At 41.5% G+C, this 18,316-nt stretch overlaps 1 protein-coding gene across 2 annotated transcripts in view; it reads right to left on the reverse strand.

Moving 5' to 3' along the window:
• The window catches only part of LOC115123843 (cytoplasmic dynein 1 intermediate chain 1), a 151,513-nt gene extending 133,367 nt beyond the window's left edge, over positions 1–18,146 (reverse strand). The window contains exons 1-7 of one of the 2 annotated variants that reach the window (XM_065020303.1): positions 17,834–18,146; positions 16,878–16,999; positions 15,877–15,991; positions 10,523–10,670; positions 9,178–9,228; positions 6,002–6,061; positions 5,420–5,541 (exon numbers count right to left, since the gene is read on the reverse strand). In XM_065020303.1, the coding sequence (XP_064876375.1) occupies positions 5,420–5,541; positions 6,002–6,061; positions 9,178–9,228; positions 10,523–10,670; positions 15,877–15,991; positions 16,878–16,985 (604 nt within the window). In that variant the 5' untranslated portion in view covers positions 16,986–16,999; positions 17,834–18,146. The remainder of the gene's footprint in view (positions 1–5,419; positions 5,542–6,001; positions 6,062–9,177; positions 9,229–10,522; positions 10,671–15,876; positions 15,992–16,877; positions 17,000–17,833) is intronic. The other variant, XM_065020304.1, reaches the window with a different exon arrangement.
• Between the last annotated feature and the right edge of the window lie 170 nt (positions 18,147–18,316).

Below are 18,316 nucleotides of genomic sequence, written 5' to 3' on the forward strand. Positions count from 1 at the left end.
AAACACTTAACGACAGCCCTGCCTAATCTGTCAGTGCAATGGTTCGGAACGACCACTGTTTGGCACCAGGGGTCAAGTCATCATTTTCAAATTCTGAAAACGTTCCAGTAGTCCACCCTGCCGTACCTAGAACATCAGAACCCAGTTCCAAGAGCCAGCAGCATCTGTCTGACCCTGGTTCTAACCACAGAGAACGCAGCAAACATGTGCTGCGTCTGTTAAGGTTCACCAATCAGAGGGAGGAGCTCTTGGCTTTGCCTGAACAAACACACAGTCAGGAGGCATGTTATGTAGCAGGTGGCCAGAGAAACCGATTCAGATCATCACCCCTCCCACATCTCCTGCAGGGTCTCCTAAGGCTGAGGTCACCTCCACACAGACAACCTACGCTAGCTCACACACACACACACACACACACACACACACACACACACACACACACACACACACACACACACACACACACACACACACACAGGACAGAAATATAAATGCAACATGTAAAGTGTTGTACCCATGTTTCATGAGCTGAAATATAAGATCCCAGAAATGTTCCATAAGCACAAAAAGCTTATTTCGCTCAAATTTTGCACACACATTTGTTTACATCCCTGTTAGTGAGCATTTCTCCTTTGCCAAGATAATCCAGCCATCTGACAGGTGTGGCATATCAAGAAGCTGATTAAACAGCATGATCGTTACACAGGTGCACCATGTGCTGGGGACAATAAAAGGCCACTCTAAAAGGTGCATTTTTGTCACACAACACAATACCACAAATGTCTCAAGTTTTGAGGGAGCATGCAGTTGGCATGCTTGACTGCAGGAATGTCCACCAGAGATGTTTCCAGATAATTTAATTATAATTTCTCTACCATAAGCCGCCTCCAATAACGTTTTAGAGAATTTCACAGTACAACCAACCAGCCTCACAACCACAGGCCACATGTGCTGTGAACAGAGAGCCCCATGGTGGCGGTGGGGTTATGGTATGACCAGGCATAAGCTACTGACAACAAACACAATTGCATTTTATGCACAGATACTGTGAGGAGATCCCGAGGCCCATTGTCGTGCCATTAATCTGCCGCCATTCATCATGTTTCACCATGATAAGGTATCTGTGACCAACAGATGCATTGCCTATCTGTATTCCCAGTCAAGTGAAATCAGTAGATTCGATTTCCTTAAATGAACTGTAACTAAGTAAAATCTTTGAAAGTGTTGCATGTTGCCTTCATATTTTTGTTCAGTATACATAAACACACACACCTCCTCCTTTCTCAAACCGGTTCTTGGACCAGAGGTGGGGAGTTGGGGGTCAGGGGGGGTTGGAGAAGAGAGGAGAAGAAAACAAACTGCATGGAGCTTGCATCGCTAAGGGCAACGGCCAATCAAAGGGGTTGTCAGTGGTTGCACTTGCTGAATAAATGACCCCGCCTTTGACAGGAAATTCCAAACAGCCATTTTAATTCTGATCAGGCTTCAAGGAAGTGGAAAGAATAAAAACACATCAATTATAATGACAGGAAGTCTGAGATCACATGGTCACCAGCTGGAGCCAACAGAGGGATCAAGGAGCCAGGAGAAGATGGTGGGAGAGGGGGAAAGGAAGGAAGGGGGGGAAGAGGAAGGAGGAGAGAAAAAAGAACACTCTCAGATTCCATGCAGGGAATGACATGAGGTTCCATTTTGTGAGACAATACTACACTTACAGTAACTGTCATTTCTGTACAGACCCAAGTGCTTGATGGTAAGGAGGACCAGAACAGAGCAAATAAGTGGGATAGAATTGATGCTGTACATTATGGCTAGCTACCACACAGTGTTATGCAAATACTATGCTGGCATTGTTATTGGCTTGGTCCAAATGGATATGTTTGGTGCTCTCTCTCAATCTCTTTCTCTCTCTCTCTCTCTCTTTCTACAGTATCTCTATATCACTCTGTCTCTTTCTCTCTCCCACTTTCTCTCTCTCTCTCTCTTACTCGGTCTCTTTCTCTCTCTCTCTCTTTCTACAGTATCTCTCTCTTACTGTCTCTTTCTCTCTCCCACTTTCTCTCTCCTTCTCTCTTACTCTGTCTCTTTCTCTCTCCTTCTCTCTTACTCTGTCTCTTTCTCTCTCTCTCTCTCTTTCTACAGTATCTCTCTCACTCCTCTCTCCTTCGCTGTCACTTTCTCTCTCACTCCTCTCTCCTTCTCTCTCTCACTCCTCTCTCCTTCACTCTCTCACTCCTCTCTCCTTCTCTCTGTCACTTTCTCTCTCACTCCTCCCTGTCACTTTCTCTCTCACTCCTCTCTCCTTCTCTCTGTCACTTTCTCTCTCACTCCTCTTTCCTTCGCTCTGTCACATTCTCTCTCACTCCTCTCTGACACTTTCTTTCTTTCTCTCTCTGTTTCTATCCAACCATCTGCATTTTATATTGTTTTTTGGACTCCTCCTGTGGACTCCATATATTTAAAAAATAAGTGATTTGGTTGAGTATTATATCCCAGCACATGTTAATAATAATGGTAGAGTAGCAGCTGGAACACACTAAGGGAAACATGTCACAAAGCATTAGCTAAACCAACTTCTTTAGTTGTGAATGTGGAATTATGTGGAAGCCAATAATTTCCTGAATCCCTAGCCACATTAATGATGAAAATTATAGAATGATGAAAAATGATATCTATAACAAAGTAGCCCTTTCCTGCAGTCAATGATAAAAAGCCCCCTCTTTGGCCTCATGGGTGGAATGTTATTCATATTTTTCATAATTAATAAACATGATGTTAAAAAAAACGCTGAAAATCCAGTGTTTCTATGTCAAACGGTTTTGTTATATTTCAGTCTTCTGTGATGTACAGTGCCTTGCGAAAGTATTCGGCCCCCTTGAACTTTGCGACCTTTTGCCACATTTCAGGCTTCAAACATAAAGATATAAAAGTGTATTTTTTTGTGAAGAATCAACAACAAGTGGGACACAATTATGAAGTGGAACGACATTTATCGGATATTTCAAACTTTTTTTAACAAATCAAAAACTGAAAAATTGGGCGTGCAAAATTATTCAGCCCCCTTAAGTTAACACTTTGTAGCGCCACCTTTTGCTGCGATTACAGCTGTAAGTCGCTTGGGGTATGTCTCTATCAGTTTTGCACATCGAGAGACTGAAATTTTTTCCCATTCCTCCTTGCAAAACAGCTCGAGCTCAGTGAGGTTGGATGGAGAGCATTTGTGAACAGCAGTTTTCAGTTCTTTCCACAGATTCTCGATTGGATTCAGGTCTGGACTTTGACTTGGCAATTCTAACACCTGGATATGTTTATTTTTGAACCATTCCATTGTAGATTTTGCTTTATGTTTTGGATCATTGTCTTGTTGGAAGACAAATCTCCGTCCCAGTCTCAGGTCTTTTGCAGACTCCATCAGGTTTTCTTCCAGAATGGTCCTGTATTTGGCTCCATCCATCTTCCCATCAATTTGAACCATCTTCCCTATCCCTGCTGAAGAAAAGCAGGCCCAAACCATGATGCTGCCACCACCATGTTTGACAGTGGGGATGGTGTGTTCAGGGTGATGAGCTGTGTTGCTTTTACGCCAAACATAATGTTTTGCATTGTTGCCAAAAAGTTCAATTTTGGTTTCATCTGACCAGAGCACCTTCTTCCACATGTTTGGTGTGTCTCCCAGGTGGCTTGTGGCAAACTTTAAACAACACTTTTTATGGATATCTTTAAGAAATGGCTTTCTTCTTGCCACTCTTCCATAAAGGCCAGATTTGTGCAATATACGACTGATTGTTGTCCTATGGACAGAGTCTCCCACCTCAGCTGTAGATCTCTGCAGTTCATCCAGAGTGATCATGGGCCTCTTGGCTGCATCTCTGATCAGTCTTCTCCTTGTATGAGCTGAAAGTTTAGAGGGACGGCCAGGTCTTGGTAGATTTGCAGTGGTCTGATACTCCTTCCAGTTCAATATTATCGCTTGCACAGTGCTGCTTGGGATGTGTAAAGCTTGGGAAATCTTTTTGTATCCAAATCCGGCTTTAAACTTCTTCACAACAGTATCTCGGACCTGCCTGGTGTGTTCCTTGTTCTTCATGATGCTCTCTGCGCTTTTAACGGACCTCTGAGACTATCACAGTGCAGGTGCATTTATACGGAGACTTGATTACACACAGGTGGATTGTATTTATCATCATTAGTCATTTAGGTCAACATTGGATCATTCAGAGATCCTCACTGAACTTCTGGAGAGAGTTTGCTGCACTGTAAAGGGGCTGAATAATTTTGCACGCCCAATTTTTCAGTTTTTTATTTGTTAAAAAAGTTTGAAATATCCAATAAATGTCTTTCCACTTCATGATTGTGTCCCACTTGTTGTTGATTCTTCACAAAAAATACAGTTTTATATCTTTATGTTTGAAGCCTGAAATGTGGCAAAAGGTCGCAAAGTTCAAGGGGGCCGAATACTTTCGCAAGGCACTGTATATAAAGTGTAATATTGGGATGGAAAATCAAAATGTAATACATTTCAACTCTATATCTGACATGGTACAGGTGTCTTCTTTTTTTAAGCCCATACCCATGTGTGTGAGGTGTATAATTTGTTTCAAAGTAGATTTGTTTAAGAGGACCAAGAATCACTCTGTGTGGCCCTGAATTAGCCCACCGCAGTAAAAGGCTAACACTTTATCAAACAAGTATAATTCAATTAAATTGACCAACTTCACATTAAATGTATCAAATATTTCAAAACATTTTCTTTCAAACCAAATCCAGATGAAACAGAATCCAAATGTAGTGTCTCAGTTCTAAGTTAGTCTGATGAGACAGAGACATTGAGAGAGACAGATACAGCCACCATTCCAGGTGATACTCCTCTCCTCTGACAGCGGCAGCCATCTTGTATTACCCCCAGACAGTCACTCTGCATCTACTTAGAGCTGGGAGTCAATGCAGTGTCTGTTCTCTCTGATTCCAGGCAGCCAGCGTAAAGACAAGCAGGCAGGCATCTCTTTAAAAAAAGCCTCCTGCTCTCTCTCTCCTTGTCTTTCATTCACTCTCTGCTCTTTCTCATTTTCTTCTCCTTCCCTCTCTCAGCAAATGAAGGGCTGTGTCGGTCAAATGGATATAAATCACTACAGGTTTACAGACTGTGGATCAAGCCAGGCAGTAAGGCCTACAGCCCATCTGACAGTAATGGCAATCAGATCAATGTGGACTTCTCTGTTTTCACATGGTTTTAATGTAATCATAAAAAATATGAAAATGGTTCAACTGTAGAGTATGTGTTGTTTTTATAGTTTTTTTTAGAGGGTATGCTGTAAAGAGCGAGCAATCGAGAGAACGATAGTTCTGTGTTATGTCGATTATAAAATACTCACACACACACACACACACACACGCACGCATGCACACCTTACACACTCACCCTCAGACAGATGGGTTGTGCCAGTGATGGGCGTCTGAGTCTCTTTGCAATACGACACCACCTCTCTGGGTAGGAAGTCCACCTGTGTGATCTTAGACGCCCCCAGTCTATGCATCCTGCGCCTGGATGGAGTGAGACAGGAAGTAGTGGGTCACAGAGCACTATGGGTACTGTAGTACATCATGCTACACACTTCAGCACTGCTGACCAACACACACACACACCGGTACACACACACACACACTGGTACATTCATGCATAAAACACTGAGACATTAAATATGGTGATTCAGTCCTTCGCGTCTGCAGTACCTCATCCGGGCTTAATTCAGTAGGGAATAATGTTGTGGAACATTCAGATAGAAATCTATTGCATAGAACAGCCATGCCAATTTGACATGAGTAAGGACTCAAGTCAGCTCTATTCATGGTATTTCTATCTGCTTGTTTCACATCTCTGAATACACCCCTGGTGTTCAGACAGCCCTTCTCTGATTGAACCACACACCTCCCCAAGAGGAGTACGGATAGAGAGAAGGAAAAAGGGAGGGAGATAGAGGAGAGGAGAGGAACCGGTATGTACCCTAGCTCGGAGTCATCCTGCAGCTGCAGAACAGAGGGGTCAGTGTCCCACTGCAGGGTCCTCGGGTGGGCAGCAGGGGGCGTAATAGAGGGAGGGAAAACACATGCCAGGTTAGGTGAGCCACAGCAGTAACCCACAGATAAACACATACTGAGCTGGGTTGGAGTACATTTCAGTTCAAATCAATTCGGTTGAATCAGGAGATTACCTGAGATTCCAAATCCTCTTTTCAATGAGGATTTTTCCATTCTTGATTTGGAAGTTAAATTGATTCCTTGATTGACTGAATTGGAACAGAATTGAAACTAACCACACCTTCGCACACACATGCACACGCATGCACACACATGTCTAACAGAATAACATTAGACAGAAATACACATGCAAGGGCACTGAGACATACAGGACAAACATAATCACTTATTGGGGACATGACAGTTGGGCAATTCAATGGGGAAAATGTTTAGGTTTTAACATGATTCTATCTATCTCCCTGTTATAGATTCTTGGTCAAATATCAGAATATCTATTTGATGAATATGAAATTATGGTGGGACACTGTACAATATTTGTACAAAATGTCATGGTAATATGAAAATGGTTTAATAACTATGTATAGAATAATATAAATATGATTTATCTGTTCTTCAAAATCCAAATGGTTGGACAAATATAAAATGATCTCTCTTATGTTGGGCAAAATGCAACATAATGCAACATAATGCAACAGTGCAGAAGCTTTACAAGCAGATATGTTGTATTTCCGTCTTTCGTATTCACTACCAGTCAGAAGTTTGGACACACCTACTCATTCCAGGGTTGTTCTTTACTTTACTATTTTCTACCTTGTAGAATAATAGTGAAAACATCAACACTATGATATAACACATTTTGAATCATGTAGTAACCATGAAAGTGTTAAACAAATCAAAATATATTTTATATTTAAGATTCTTCAAAATAGCCACCCTTTGTCTTGATGACAGCTTTGCCCACTCTTGGCATTCTCTCAACCAGCGTCATGAGGTAGTCACCTGGAATGCATTTCAATTAACAGGTGTGCCTGGTTAAAAGTTAATTTGTGGAATTTCTTACCTTCTTAATGCGTTTGAGCCAATCACTTGTGTTGTGACAAGGTAGGGGTGGTATACAGAAGATAGCCCTATTTGTTAACAGACCAAGTTCATATGAGCAAGAACAGCTCAAATAAGCAAAGAGAAACGACAGTCCATCATTACTTTAAGACATGAAGGTCGGTCAATACGGAACATTTCAAGAACTTTGAAAGTTTCTTCAAGTGCAGTCGCAAAAACCATCAAGCGCTATGATGAAACTGGCTCTCATGAGGACCGACACAGAAAATTAAGACCCAGAGTTACCTCTGCTGCAGAGGATAAGTTCATTAGCGTTACCAGCCTCAGAAATTGCAGCGCAAATAAATGCTCCACAGAGTTCAAGTGACAGACACATCTCAACATGAACTGTTCAGAGGAGACTGTGTGAATCAGGCCTTCATGGTCAAATTGCTGCAAAGAAACCACTACTAAAGGAGACCACTAAGAAGAAGAGACTTGTTTGGGCCAAGAAACACGAGCAATGGACATTAGACCGGTGGAAATCTGTCCTCTGATCTGATGAGTCCAAATTTGAGATTTTTGGTTCCATACGCCGTGTCTCGAGTAGGTGAACGGATGATCTCTGCATGTGTGGTTCCCACCATGAAGCATGGAGTAGGAGGTGTGATGGTGTGGGGGTGCTTTGCTGGTGACACTGTCTGAGATTTATTTAGAATTCAGGGCACACTTAACCAGCATGGCTACCACAGCATTCTGCAGCGATACGCTATACCATCTGGTTTGCGCTTAGTGGGACTATCATTTGTTTTTTAACAGGACAACGACCCAACACACCTCCAGGCTGAGTGCGGCATCAGATGACCTGGCCTCCACAATCACCCGACCTCAACCCAATTGAGATGGTTTGGGATGAGTTGGACCGAAGAGTGAAGGAAAAGCAGCCAACAAGTGGTCAGCATACGTGGTAACTCTTCAAGACTGTCAGAAAAGCAAGTGAAGCTGGTTGAGAGAATGCCAAGAGTGTGCAAAGCTGTCATCAAGGCAAAGGGTGTTTCCTTTGAAGAATCTAAAATATATTTGGATTTGTTTAACATTTTTTTGGTTACTACATGTTATTTCATAGTTTTGATGTCTTCTTCACTATTATTCTACAATGTAAAGGTACAAATAAAGAAAAACCCTTGAATGACTAGGTGTGTCCAAACTTTTGACTGTTACTGTATATAGCTTTACAAACAGATATGTTGTATTTACATATTTCATATATATAGCTTCACAAACAGATATGTTGTATTTACATATTTCATATATATAGCTTTACAAACAGATATGTTGTATTTACATATTTCATATATGCCAGTTTGTGCCAACAATACAGGACATTGAACCAGCACACAATGTATGCATCTTCACATACAGTATACACAAGTCACAATACATGTACACAATCACATTCAGTATACTGTATGAAAGCAGTTCTATGACATATAGAACACCCATATGTCATGTATTAAGAATATATTCTGTTTATACAGTATATGCTTAGTGATAAAGCTGTGCTTGCTTTTGTTTGTGGGGCAATCATTCAGGGTGTCTTATAAACAAACTGGAGCTTTCTCTAAAGTCATCTCCCAAAGTGCAAATTGTGACAGGGTAGCTAGCATTTTTGACCGGCGTACCACTTCTCAATGGTACCTTTCAGGAATGGTGAACATGCCCATTACCACTTTAACAGATGCACAATGCTAGTAGAGCGCGGTAAAGCGTCAACCGCGTCACTCGACCCGACTGTCTTAACTGGGATGACACCCTAAAAGACTGTTTTGTCAGATCTGTCACAGAGAAATGACTTCTATTGAATCATGCGAGTGGAAATCTTTCAAGCCAGTGGTTTAGGGAAACAGCAGGTGTCAGGCAGCAGTCACCCAAGAGGGAAAGAACAACCCTTTGTAGCTTTTTATGCCTGACAGAAAAACACCTGCCATAACATTCACTGTCTATCTGTATCACTGTGTCTGTCTGTCTGTCTGTTTGTGTGTCCTGTCTGTGGGCGAAAAACTTGGGCTTGAGCATTCCTTGCTCTGAGTAGAAAATGCTTACCTGTCGCTCTGAGCCTGTGCCTGATGCTTACTAACGCCAGACAAACCTGACCTGAGAGGGGACACAGTCATAAATGAACACACTCAACATGGGACACCGTCGATGACCAACACATCATGCCTGATGGGGACAATAGAGTTCAATTCTTGAGGGGGATTGTACTCTATTGCGGTTCTGGGGGTCCTTCTCAGTGTCAGATATCTGACAGATAACACACAGTCGCATTTAGTCATCAGTGCTGGTTTGGTGTGTGAGAATGAGATGAACGTCAGCTACTGTATGATGACACATAAGCATGTATGACACATGGGTTGCAGCAGTGCCACAGCATGACGCCTGGGAGCATAGCTTGGAGGCTATGTTAGCCTGGAGGCTACGTTAGCCTGGAGGCTATGTTCTTCAGAGAAGTGAGAGTTGAATTATGTGCATCAAGTTGATATCTACAGAGCATTCTAGCATGTACAGGACATTTTGTGGCTCACCAAGGATGCTCTCTGAAAAGTTATCCATTTGAAGAACTATCTTTCCCAAAAAAATAGGATTTGGGCTTAAAATACCTTAAAACTAAAGTAAGTTGGGAGAGTTTTGATATGGTAAATCAAATCTGAGTCTGATTGATATTCACATAACACAGTTTAGTGTGAGTTGTGCTTATGTCATGATAGAATGAGATAAATGACAGTACACAGAGTGTATCAAAAACCCACAGCTACAAGACACAACATCCAACAACAACCCTCACTGACATTGGTCCTTACCTATACCTGCAGATCCCATACAAAGAGACAAAGAGAGATATGTGAGAGAGCTAGACGCATAGATAAACTGTATGCTTATAGTGTTTTGTCACTTAACTACAACCACCATTTCATTAAAGGAATATTACTCTAACAAATGTTTGACCATTAGTTCAAATAAAATCTCCCAAAATGGTGCATGTCAGCAGTCAAGGTAAAGCACTTTTAGTTGAGCAAAGACTTGCCTTGATGCATCATATGATGCATTTTTCATGTTGCACTCCTTTAAGCCAGGGAACACAGGCAAAGGGCCACTAGAATACTACAGGAATACTATAGTAATACTACAGTAATACTACAGTAATAATAATATATTGATTTGATATAGTGCTTTTCATGACAAATGTATTACTACTGAATCTAAACAGTCAATGATAATATTTCAGAGAACATCCCTGATGTATTGGATGATAAGCATCATACTCATATTATCATCTCAGCAATATTCCAGTTGCTCTTGCCCTGGTCTTACTCTGGGTCAGTAACTCCAACTCAACCATATGTTATAATAGTATAATAACAGTCATATAAACAAAATGGCTGCCTACCTGCCGGCTGTGGCCCCATCGGCTGAGTCCTGACTTCCCGTCTCACTGGGGGTGCTGTGTCGGCTCACTGATTTGGATGGGGACATGGGGTTCGGGACTAAATAATGAAAATAACACGTATCCAACATTAAAGGCTGCAGCGGATGGACTGGTCAACCCAAGCAATGCCAGAGGCAGAGGGTGGCCGAAAGAAAAAACAGGGTGAAATGGTTGAAAGCAAATGAGTGATAAAAAAGAATGATCAAATGAAAACACAAAGGGGACAGAAAGTCAAATGGATTCCTCATTTACCATTCAAGTCAAAGCAATCATGGCTTTCATTGGTCATTGGAAGGTTTCATTGCAAAAGCCACTGTTGTACAACAACCACAAGGTCATGTTGCGATCAGGGTGTTGTTACAATATTGTACCACTAGAGAACAGTGACAAATACCTTATTAAACGTACAGTATGTTGGTAGTGAGATACAGTATGTTTTCAACTGTTGTTATTAAGCCCATAATTTCAATGTGAAAATGTGGATGTTCACATTTATTTGCATACAACAACTCCACCTCAATATCATTGTTTTGAGGAAACTCCTGTGCATAGATAAAGGGCTCATAAAATACTACACTCTTAGAGAGAAGGATTCCAAAAGGTTACTCGGCTGTCCCCAAAGGAGAACCCTTCTTGGTTCCAGGTAGAACCCTTTTGGGTTCCATGTAGAACCCTCTGTGGAAAGAGATCTACCTGGAACCAAAAAAGGTTATTCAAAGGATTATCTTATGGGGTCAGCCAAAGAACCCATTTAGGTTCAAGATACATGTAGTACCACAGATGAGGAAATACATTAAACCAAAAACATGGGAAAGTTCATATGAAATGGGAAAGGTATGAAATTGTTAGAAATAATATTTGAGAGAATGTGCATAACATGATTGAGTGCGAAATGTCACAGAAATGAAATGAATGGTATGACATTTTAAGATTTTCTCACATGTGAATTCAAAAATATTTCAATTTATTTTGCAATAGACATTGTGAGGAAATAGAAAATTGGATTGGAGAAACAAATAATGAGAAACAAGTAATGATCATGTGTAAAAAAACAAACACACAAAAAACACTTGATATTTGAGATGTGTAAAAGTAAAACAGCAAATTCACACTCCTGTTACATGCAACAGTAGCAAGCACACATACTGCAAGCACACATAATGTAGATAAAAGAACAGAACATACACTAGCGTTCAAAAGTTTGGAGTCACTTAAAAATGTCCTTGTTTCCATGAAAACATACATGAAATGAGTTGCAAAATGAATAGGAAATACAGTGGCTTGCGAAAGTATTCACCTCCTTGGCATTTTTCCTATTTGTTGCCTTACAACCTGGAATTAAAATGGATTTTTGAGGGGTTTGTATCATTTGGTTTACACAACATGCCTACCACTTTGAAGATGCAAAATATGTTTTATTGTGAAACAAACAAGAAATAAGACAAAAAACAGAAAACTTGCATACGTGCAAAACTATTCACCCCCCAAAGCAAATACATTGTAGAGACACCTTTTGCAGCAATTACAGCTGCAAGTCTCTTGGGATATATCACTATAAGCTTGGCACATCTAGCCACTGGGATTTTTGCCCATTCTTCAAGGCAAAACTGCTCCAGCTCCTTCAAGTTGGATGGGTTCCGCTAGTGTAAAACAATCTTTAAGTCATACCACAGATTCTCAAATGGATTGAGGTCTGGGCTTTGACTAGGCCATTCCAAGACATTTACATGTTTCCCCTTAAACCACTTGAGTGATGCTTTACCAGTATGCTTAGGGTCATTGTCCTGCTGGAAGGTGAAACTCCATCCCAGTCTCAAATCTCTGGAAGACTGAAACAGGTTTCCCTCAAGAATTCCCCTGTATTTAGCACCATCCATCATTCCTTCAATTCTGACCAGTTTCAAAGTCCCTGCCAATGAAAAACATCCCCACAGCATGATGCTGCAACCACCATGCTTCACTGTGGGGATGGAGTTCTCGGGGTGATGAGAGGTGTTGGGTTTGCGCCAGACATAGCATTTTCCTTGATGGCCAAAAAGCTCAATTTTAGTCTCATCTGACCAGAGTACCTTCTTCCATATGTATGGGGAGTCTCACGCATGCCTTTAGGTGAACACCAAAGGTGTTTTCTTTTTTTTTCTTTAAGCAATGGCTTTTTTTCTGGACACTCTTCCGTAAAGCCCAGCTCTGCTGGATGAATACTTTTGCAAGGCAAAGGTTATAAATAATGATTTTTAATTGAAACAATAATTGTGTCCTTCAAACTTTGCTTTCATCAAAGAATCCTCCATTTGCAGCAATTACAGCCTTGCAGACCTTTGGCATTCTAGTTGTCAATTTGTTGAGGTAATCTGAAGAGATTTCACCCCATGCTTCCTGAAGCACCTCCCACAAGTTGGATTGGCATGATGGGCACCTCTTACCTACAGTACGGTCAAGCTGCTCCCATAGCAATTCAATAGGGTTGAGAACCGGTGACTGTGCTGGCCACTCCATTATAGACCTAATACTAGCTGACTGCTTCTTCCCTACATAGTTATTGCATAGTTTGGAGCTGTGCTTTGGGTCATTGTCCTGTTGTAGGAAGAAATTGGCTCCAATTAAGTGCCGTCCACAGGGTATGGCATGGCGTTGCAAAATGGAGTGATAGCCTTCCTTCAAGATCCCTTTTACTCTGTACAAATATCCCACTTTATACCACCACCAAAGCACCCCTGTCACGCCCTGACCTGAGATATCTCTGTTTTCTTTATATTTTGGTTAGGTCAGGGTGTGACTAGGGTGGGTACGTATGATGGTATGATTGTGATGGTCTGGGACACCCCCAGACCATCACAATGCCTCTACCATGCTTGACAGATAGTGTCAAGCACTCCCCCAGCATCTTTAAAAAATGTCTGCATCTCACGAATGTTCTTCTTTGTGATCCAAACACCTAAAACTTACGGTTCGTCTGTCCATAACACTTTTTTCCAATCTTCCTCTGTTTGTGAAGGGAGTTGTACACAGCGTTGTACGAGATATTCAGTTTCTTGGCAATTTCCCGCATGGAATAGCCTTCACTTCTCAGAACAAGAATAGATGGACGAGTTTCAGAAGAAAGGTCTTTGTTTCTGGCCATTTTGAGCCTGTAATCAAACCCACAAACGCTGATGCTCCAGATTCTCAACTAGTCTAAAGAAGGCCAGTTTTATTGCTTCTTTAATTAATTTCAGCTGTGATAACATAATTGCAAAAAGGGTTTTCTAATGATCAATTAGCCTTTTAAAATTATAAACTTGGATTAGCTAACACAACGTGCCATTGGAACACAGGAGTGATGGTTGCTGAAAATGGGCCTCTGTACGCCTATGTAGATAATCCATTTAAAAAATCTGCCGTTTCCAGCTACAATAACAATTTACAACATTTACAATGTCTATACTGTATTTCTGATCAATTTGATGTTATTTTAATAAACAAAAAAATGTGCTTTTCTTTCAAAAACAAGGACATTTCTAAGTGACCCCAAACTTTTGAACGGTAGTGTATGCTTGTTCCATTACAGCTCACCATATAAACTCAGCAAAAAAAGGAAGGTCCTCTCACTGTCAACTGTATTTATTTTCAGCAAACTTAACATGTGTAAATATTTGTATGAACATAACAAGATTCAACAACTGAGACATAAACTGAACAAGTTCCACAGACATGTGACTAACAGAAATTGAATAATGTGTCCCTGAACAAAGGGGGGGTCAAAATCAAAAGTAACCGTCAGTATCTGGCGTGGCCAACAGCTGCATGAAGTACTGCAGTGCATCTCCTCCTCATGGACTGCAACAGATTTGCCAGTTCTTGCTGTGAGATGTTACTCCACTCTTCCACCAAGGCACCTGCAAGTTCCCAGACATTTCTGGGGGGAATGGCCTTAGCCTTCCCCCTCCGATCCAACAGGTCCCAGACGTGCTCAATGGGATTTAGATCCGGGCTCTAACCTGGCTATGGAAGAACACTGACATTCCTGTCTTGCAGGAAATCACGCACAGAACGAGCAGTATGGCTGGTGGCATTGTCATGCTGGAGGGTCATGTCAGGATGAGCCTGCAGGAAGGGTACCACATGAGGGAGGAGGATGTCTTCCCTGTAACGCACAGTGTTGAGATTGCCTGCAATGACAACAAGCTCAGTCCGATGATGCTGTGACATACCGCCCCAGACCATGATGGACCCTCCACCTCCAAATCGATCCCGCTTCAGAGTACAGGCCTCGGTGTAAAGCTCATTCCTTCGACGATAAACGCAAATCTGACCATCACCCCCGGTGAGACAAAACCGCAACTCGTCAGTGAAAAGCACTTTTTGCCAGTCCTGTCTGGTCCAGCGACGGTGGGTTTGTGCCCATAGGCGACGTTGTTGTCGGTGATGTCTAGTGAGGACCTGCCTTACAACAGGCCTACAAACCCCCCACAGTACGGACATTGCAATTTATTGCCCTGGCACATCTTCAGTCCTCATGCCTCCTTGCAACATGCCTAAGGCACGTTCACGCAGATGAGCAGGGACCCTGGGCATCTTTCTTTTGGTGTTTTTCAGAGTCAGTAGAAAGGCCTCTTTAGTGTCCTAAGTGTCCTTTCATAACTGTGACCTTAATTGCCTACCGTCTGTAAGCTGTTAGTGTCTTGATGACCGTTCCACAGGTGCATGTTCATTCATTGTTTATGGTTCATTGAACAAGCATGGGAAACAGTGTTTGAACCCTTTACTATGAAGATCTTTGAAGTTATTTGGAGTATTATGAATTATTTTTTGCTGAGTTTATATGATGACAGTTTCTGCCATAGAAATAAGAATGAATAGAACGGACTTGGAAGCTCTAACGCTGGTAATTGACTCGTAAATTCATGGATACACTCGAAATGGCTGCCTGGTATTGTGACGCAATCATTTCCACAGTATAACATTTCCAATCATTTTTGGAATGTTATACTGCATCAACTGATGCTGGATTGCCATGGTAATGTAGAATGTTCATTCAAATGATGCTAACTAATGTGGCTCATGAAATGGAATGTATTTTTTGTCATTTCAGTTGAGTTGACTCAACCAATCACAGCACAGATTGAAGGGTAAACATCTTGATTTTACTTCCTGGCATGGGTACACTCAAAATGGCTGCCAGTCTACCCATTATGCCATCATTGACTTGAATGGAGATGCCCTTTCTATTCATTCTCATTTCTATGGTTTCTGCCCCACAGAAACGCTAACTGTAGCTTTGTTTGAGGAGCTCATCCCTAACTAATTTGAGTTGTGCAGTGTGTGTGTCTGTGTACCTAGTGGGGGTTCTGGGGAGATGCCGATGCTCTGTAGAAGGGCCTCAGTCTCTCTGCGCTTCCGGTCCAAGTCGGAGTCCACTGGGGCAGCTTCAGCCTTCTGCTGCGTCTCTGTCTGTACACACACACACACACACATACTCTTGAGTATACCAAACATTAGGAACACCTTCCTAATATTGAGTTACACACACCCTTTTTTCCCTCAGAACAGCCTCGATTCGTCAGGGCATAGACTCTACAAGGTGTCGAAAGCGTTCCACAGGGATGCTGGCCCATGTTGACTCCAATGCTTCCCACATTTGTGTCAAGTTGGCTGGATGTCCTTTGGGTGATGGACCATTCTTGATACAAACGAGAAACTGTTGAGCGTGAAAAACCCAGCAGCATTGCAGTTCTTGACACAAACACCTGGCACCTACTACCATACCCCTATCACAGGCACTTAAGTCTATTGTCTCACCCATTCACCCTCTGAATGGCACACATACACAATCCATGTCATAATTGTCTCAAGGCTTAAAAATCATTATTGAACCTGTCTCCTCCCCTTCATCTACACTGATTGAAGTGACATCAATAAGGGTTCATAGCTTTTACCTGGATTCACCTGGTCAGTCTGTCATGGAAAGAGCAGGTGGTGTATATTTTTATTTTACCTTTATTTAACTAGGCAAGGCAGTTAAGAATAAATTCATATTTTCAATGACGGCCTAGGAACAGTGGGTTAACTGCCTTGTTCAGGGGCAGAATGACAGATTTTTACCTTGTCAGCTCGGGGATTTGATTTTGCAACCTTTCAGTTACTAGTCCAATGCGCTAACCACACACACACACACACACACACACACACACACACACACACACACACACACACACACACACACACACAGTATATTAGCTTTGTAATAGGATATTAGCATGAGGTCTATGGCTCAGGTCAAGTCGGACAGACAGGGATGAGCATGACAGTGTGTCTACTCACTTTTTTCCTATCTTACCTCTTTCTTTTTCCTTTCCTCCTCCTTCCTCTTCTTCTCCTCCCTGATCTGAGCTAGGCGCTGCTTTTTGCGCTCTAGCTCGGCTTTTATGTCACTTTTGTCTGCCATTGTTTCCTATTGAGCTGGGAAAAAAGGAATGTCACACCAGGATGCAATGGACCTTCAACACTAGAGAACTGCTACTGGGTGTGGCCCTGGGTCATTAAGTTCCTTCCTGTTTGGCCTGTAACATGATCCATAATCCATAACAATTCAGGGAATAAATAAGTCCATCATCTACCTACATCTCCATATCAATGTATTGTGGTAGGGTCAATACAAAATAATCATACTTCACTTGAAGGCATCACCAAGGGCAAGGGTTAGATAATTTGGTAACAATTCAAGATCTGAATATTGAATTGTAGTAAAAGGACAATGACACCATAAGGAAGGCATTGTATCAAGTTGATACTCCCACAACTGCCAGATTTGGATTTGAAACACTTGCAACTGTATTTTTTGTAGTACAGTTGTGTGATGTAAATAGCATCATTGAGAATCCTGCTGGGCTAAGCAGACAGGAGGGAATACAGCCGAATAAAATAGGTAATGAACAAAAGTGGAGGATAAAATAAAGAAACACTTTATTGAAATACACACAAAACAATACAATTCAAAGGAACAGACGTTGGTAGCAATTGGCAATGCAGAAGATGCAGAAGATGCCACTACTGTACCCATTAGGAGTGGAGAAAATTGCGTTTTCCCCTTTAACACACCACGTATAGGTAATTATAAATGGGGTATTGTTAGCAATTAACGTTACGTCATTTTTCAATGCGCCTCTTCTTCCCACGATCCAAAGCCATACAGAGAAACACCCAGCAAAATAGCAATTACACGAGCACAAATGATACACAGGCTACAAATGTATGCAATAAATAATTATATTTCCTCGTAAAGACTTGTCATACCTGATCTCTCTTTCCCTATGGATGCTGATGATGATGTGTCACTTGCAAAGAAAGATGCTGTATCACGGCTGCTACACCCCCGGCAAATCAGCACATTATTTATCCTCCTCTAATGATATTTAACCAACAAACCTCGGATGTATGGTGAAAAGAGGTCGTTTCAGTTCAGATGATATTACTGTCATTGGCTAAAATCAAGAATATTCGCGCCAGATGACCTAAATAAAAGATAAAACATGTGCATGATGCAGCATCCCTCAGGAAGAGAGGAGGAAATTCCACCTATCAGTGCAATGTGTCGCTTTGAATTAACTTTAGCTGTTACAATGTCGTCATCTACAGGCCATTTAGAGAAGTGTATGGCGACACTGCTGGGGTATCTGATTTAGATTTATTTGCCAATCTTTTTTTTTTTTTAAATATATATATACCGGTGTATAATATCATAATTAATACGTAAATTGGATTTGATGTTTTTTCTGT

Source organism: Oncorhynchus nerka, linkage group LG7, assembly GCF_034236695.1.
Source record: "Oncorhynchus nerka isolate Pitt River linkage group LG7, Oner_Uvic_2.0, whole genome shotgun sequence".
Taxonomy (NCBI): Eukaryota; Metazoa; Chordata; class Actinopteri; order Salmoniformes; family Salmonidae; genus Oncorhynchus; species Oncorhynchus nerka.